Raw genomic sequence first — 5,802 nt, 5'->3', positions numbered from 1 at the left:
CAACTGGTTCACTGGTCTTATTAAACATGTCGATTTTAGTTTTTGGCATATGTGCCGACAATAAATTTGAAATAAAACATGTTTAAATTGCGTACGGGTGGTAGTTTATCCTCGATTTAGTCAACGGGATACATTTGAGAAAATCTTTCATTATATATACTTGATATCCAAATTCGGTCTATTATATCCTACGATATTGCGTTTAATTTAAAATCAGTAAAACAAAATTTGGAGGAAAAAATTGTAATACAACGTAAATTATTATTGTATTTGTTAAGCTACTAATTTTATTAAAAACAAAATTAATATATACAGAAACTTATTCAGTTGGAATCCGACCTGAAATTTGAACATATATATGAAATTATTAGTTTTTGTTATATGTGTTTGAGTAATATTATACACTTGTATTCACTTTAGATATTTAAAGTTTAGATCAGAAGATGATTTTAATCTCTTAATTGAATACTTATTGATATAAAATCTTATATTATTTATTGAGTAGGTTGTAAAAATAATAAATTAATAAATAATAATAATAAGATCAATTAATATTATGCACATAATATTTATGTGACACATCACTCAAAATTCAAACTAAACAAAACGTAGTCTTATCAGTATAAGTTCTCCCGATCGTAAGGAATAGCAAGTTGACTCTTTGTCCAGGGAGCGTTGAAAAAGTAGAATCCCACAATTGCAAGGCAACTAATTAATTATTGATTAATTATTGGCCCTTCTTCCTTTCCATAATGCAAATGCATTAATGCCAAGGGCCAGCGCAGTTTAATTTGGTCACGTAATGGGACCGTATCAATTCTGTTTTGTTTTGTTTTTTTTTTTTTGTCTTCCTTTGAAAGATATAGAGTGGGAAAGTCTATATTAATTTTGTAGTTCTTATTAATTTCTTTCGGGATTTGGATTATTGGGCTGATTTGAATAAAGTACACGCGAGTGACAACCGAAAAAAAATGGTTGAAATTTGACTGAACCGGAAGCTATTTTTCATATACAAATCACATAAACGAATCAGGTCGGGTTGGATCTTTAATTCAGTACTTTTTGCTCATAGGTTTGAAAACAAATTGAATAAAAGAAGATAAAAATATGAGCTTTGATCTTTTTTTTTTTTTTTTTTTAGTTTTGAAATAAAGAAAACATCAAAACTTTGCAAGACCCACTAGGTAAATACATCTATAAACATGATTAATGACTGGATTTTTGTGATCATGTGGCTGGTTTGATAATTCTTTGAATCTCGTAGATCTGGAAATGTATGTTTTCTGTTACTAGGTCTTTTTCGATTTTGTGTTTTTTTGGCATTTGTTTGTTGTATGTTTGAATGCTAACAAAGTATATAAAAATAATTTCCTTCAATGTAAAGACACATCAACGCTCTCTCCTGAGAAAAATCCCATTTGAGGATTCTCTGCTCTATTCCCGATCCATCCCAAAAATAATAAATTTCAGCTATGAGGTGGGTTTGGGGATGGGGCTGGGGATTATGATCCCTATCCCAAAGCCACTCTATTGCCATCCTTATAAAAAGAAAGCCTAATAATATTAAGCATAACATTGACTAGGGATAAGGATTTGATATGTAGTTGAATTTGTGTTAAGTATTGAATTAACGATCAAAAGTTAATTAAAACTTATGTGGAACTCATGTTAGATAAATCATAATTGTTGATTTGATGCACATAACAAACTCAACTTCATCTAAACACTAAATCTTAGTTTGTAGACTATATGTCGCTTTAGTGTGAACAATTGAACTAATAAAAATATCAAAAGTATAATGAATACGGGGTTATCAACATCGGCCAGAATCCATCCATAATTTGAACATATATGTCAAATTACTAGTTTTTATGATATGTGTTTGAATAATGCTATGCTTACTAATTTTGAATTTTTAATTAAGATATTTATTAATACGACATCTTACATGTAATAATTTTATAAATTATAAAAATAAAAGTTAATAATTAATAATAAAAATATTTAATATGAACACATTATTAAAAATTCAATTAAATAAGATAGCATTATTGACATATGTTCCCACAATCATGGTGAATAATAGACTTTTTGCACAAGCAGCGCAGAAAGAGTAGAATCCCATAGATGCAATTATTGCACTTGTCCGTTTCCATAAGGCAAATGGATTCAGCCAATGTGTTTTCATATTATTAAAAGGCCAAGTGCCACGGTATTTGTTTCATTGGTCACGTCATGGGACCATATATTTTTTCCTTATTTTCTTGTTGTCTTTTGAAAGATAAGAGTGGGTGAAGTATAGTTTAATTTCTGACTCTTATTTCTCCAAAAATTTGAATTGGAGTATTCAGTTAAAGAAAATGATTTAGAATATGTTTGTTGTACATTTGGATGCTGGGAAAGTATGTAAAAATAATTTCTTTTAATGTAAAAATCCATTGATACTCTTTTCTTAATACTTTATTTATTTTGAAGATAAATCTATATATTAACAGAATTGGAGATCGAACCCTAATTTTATTCACTGCCTCAATCAGAAATTTTAAAGGATATTTTCTATTCATCTTTAAAATAATAAATTTTAGGACGAATTTGAGGATCAAGTTTAGGGATGGGGCAAGAATCATGATTCCTGTCTCATAGTCATTCCTAAACTTCAATAATTCTAATTATAACATAGATTAGGGATAAAGATTTGATGTGTAATTGAATTTGTGTTGAACACTTCACTGAATTAATGGTTAAAATTTAATTAAAACTTACGTAGAACTCATGTTAGACAAATCATAATTGTTGATTCGATACAAAGAACAAGCTCAAGCTCATGTGAACACCAAATCTTAGTTCATAGACTAGATGTCGCTCTAGTCCGAATAATTGAACCAAAATCAGGTCAAGCTTAAACGTAGGTAGCATATTTAAGCATTCTTTAACCCAGAAAAGGAGCCTAATATTTAAGCCGCTTGAGGTGGTGGGACAACCCATGCAAATTGTTATCGAAGGTAGGTTGTATTTTGCTTATAAAGGGCAAGTAGTTGCAAAAAGCGTTACATACGTAAACCATGAATCCTCAATCTCCATTCCCCATGTAAGGTCAAAGGTTGTTTAAGTCGCCGTTCTTGATGAACACAACAAGGATATTAACTCTTTTGAGAACATGCACTGGTTCAAAGTCACTAAAAGAAGGCAAAATCATCCACCAAAAAGTTGTCACCCTTGGCCTACAAAACAACATTGCCCTGTGCAAAAGCCTCATCAATCTCTATTTCTCCTGCCAAAACTATGACTGTGCGATGCTTGTATTCAAGACCATAGACAACCCATTAGACCTCTCTTTATGGAATGGCCTTATGGCCTCTTACACCAAGAATTACATGTATATTAATGCTCTTGAGCTCTTTGATATGTTACTGCAAAACCCTTATTTAAAACCTGATAGTTACACTTACCCCAGTGTGTTAAAGGCTTGTGGGGGATTAGGCAGCGTAGGTATTGGCAAAATGATACATACCCATTTGATAAAGACTGGGTTTTTGTTGGATGTTGTAATTGCTAGCTCTACTGCAGGGATGTATGCTAAATGCAATAGTTTTGAGTGTGCGGTTAAGATGTTTGATGAGATGTCTGAAAGAGATGTGGCAAGTTGGAATACGGTCATTTCTTGTTATTATCAAGATGGACAAGCTGAGAAAGCATTGGAATTGTTTAAGAAAATGAGGGATTCAGGGTTTCAGCCTAATTCAGTGACGTTGACGACTGTTGTTTCTTCGTGTGCACGGCTTATGGATTTGGAAAGAGGGAAGGAGATCCATAAAGAGTTTATCAAAGATGGGTTTGTTTCTGATAGTTATATTAGCTCGGCTCTCGTTGACATGTATGGAAAATGTGGTTGTTTGGAGATGGCTAGAGAAGTTTTCGAACAAACCGTCTTAAAAAGTGTGGTTGCTTGGAATGCGTTGATTGCAGGATACAGTTCTAGAGGTGATAGCAAATCTTGCGTTGAACTTTTTTGGAGGATGAATGAAGAAGGAATTAAACCCACCTTGACCACTATAAGTAGCGTACTAATGTCTTGTTCTAGATCAGGCCAACTTAAACATGGGAAGGTCATGCATGGGTATATAATAAGAAACAAAATACAGGGCGACGTCTTTATAAACAGCTCACTCATTGATCTATATTTCAAATGTGGAAGAGTTAGTTCAGCTGAAAATGTCTTTGAGAAGATGTCCAAGACAGATGTAGTTTACTGGAATGTTATGATTTCAGGATATGTGACAGTTGGAGATTATTTTAAAGCCCTTGCCATCTATAGTGACATGAAGGAAGTTGGTGCAAAACCAGATGCTGTAACCTTTACTAGTGTCTTACCAGCCTGTTCGCAATTGGCAGCCCTAGAAAAGGGCAAAGAGATTCACAATCATATCATTGAGAGTAAGCTAGAAACCAATGAGATAGTCATGGGGGCTCTCCTTGATATGTATGCAAAATGTGGTGCTGTGGATGAAGCATTTAAGGTTTTTTATGAATTACCTGAGCGGGATCTTGTGTCATGGACTTCAATGATTACTGCTTATGGGTCTCATGGTCGAGCTTTAGAAGCTCTGAAGCTTTTTGGTGAAATGCAGCAATCTAATGCAAGACCTGATAGTATTACTTTCCTTGCAGTTTTATCAGCTTGTAGTCATGCTGGATGGGTTGATGAAGGTGGTTATTATTTTAACCAAATGATTTCTGAGTACAATATTAAGCCCAGAAATGAGCACTATTCATGCTTGATTGATCTTCTTGGACGAGCTGGAAGATTACAGGAAGCTTATGGGATTTTACAAAGCACCCCAGAAATCAGGGAGGATGCTGGATTGCTAAGTACGCTATTTTCGGCTTGCCGCCTGCATAGAGATATAGAAATGGGAGAAAAAATTGGGAAATTGCTCATTGAGAAGGATCCTGATGATTCATCAACTTACATTGTTTTATCCAATATGTACGCATCTGTCAAGAAATGGGATGAAGTAAGGAAGATAAGATTAAAGATGAAGGAGCTTGGGTTGAGGAAGAACCCTGGTTGTAGCTGGATTGAGATTGGAGACAGGATCCAGCCTTTCTTCGCAGAAGATAAGTTGCATCCGCAGGCAGATATGGTGTATGAATGTCTAGCGATTCTTGCTGGTCACATGGAGAAAGATGAATTGCTGCCATCTTAGAGTTGGCAAGAAAATCTGCAGTCTAATTGCATCTTGTGGTTTCCAAATCAGAAAAGCAATATCCTTGTGGAAAACAGTTGACATGAAGTCTGCATCCAGAAGATTTCAGTAGATAAACGGTTCAGCTTCATGATCCTCAAGAGGGCAAGGAAAGGCATTCAATTACTGTTGGAGCGTTTGATCCACTTCTTGGTCTGCAAGGCTTATTTGCAGAAGTGCAGAAGAGACAGTACTTGAACATCTGGAATCTTATATACACACTGGATGTTGGACCTCAATAAGGTAGTACTTGAAAAGCAACTATGAGACAAGTATTCCCTCTGAAAGCCGGGAGGTTCCAACAACTCTGAAGCGACAGTTACTACAGAATAATAGTGATTACCAAGTCATATGTTAAGCCTTTTTTTTTTTTTATAACTCTGTCATAGTTATTCTGTTTGTAATTTTAACAGACTAATCACACGGCATATTTCATGCCAGATTCTTTATTGAGATATTTGGTATCAGATAAGAATTGCTCAAAGCTGTCAAAACTAATCCAGTGAATTTTAAAATATATGAATTATGCTAATAATTTGTGCGCAAGTTCAGGCAA

The 5,802-nt window shown here is 34.0% G+C and overlaps 1 protein-coding gene across 1 annotated transcript; it reads left to right on the top strand.

The window, feature by feature from the left end:
• Positions 1-3,019: 3,019 nt before the first annotated feature.
• Positions 3,020-5,601, top strand: LOC18050763 (pentatricopeptide repeat-containing protein At5g27110). Its single transcript, XM_024191341.1, has one exon. The coding sequence runs from the start codon at positions 3,123-3,125 to the stop codon at positions 5,205-5,207; it is 2,085 nt and encodes a 694-aa protein (XP_024047109.1). The 5' UTR covers positions 3,020-3,122; the 3' UTR covers positions 5,208-5,601.
• The last annotated feature ends 201 nt before the right edge of the window (positions 5,602-5,802 follow it).

Source organism: Citrus clementina, unplaced genomic scaffold, assembly GCF_000493195.1.
Source record: "Citrus clementina cultivar Clemenules unplaced genomic scaffold, Citrus_clementina_v1.0 scaffold_2, whole genome shotgun sequence".
In the NCBI taxonomy this organism is placed as follows: Eukaryota; Viridiplantae; Streptophyta; class Magnoliopsida; order Sapindales; family Rutaceae; genus Citrus; species Citrus x clementina.
Note: the sequence above shows the minus strand (reverse complement) of the source record. Positions and strands in the feature narration are given on the sequence as shown.

Excerpts from the sequence above, each read along its gene's own strand:
- LOC18050763 (XM_024191341.1), top strand. The coding sequence starts at position 3,123 with ATGAACACAACAAGGATATTAACTCTTTTGAGAACATGCACTGGTTCA.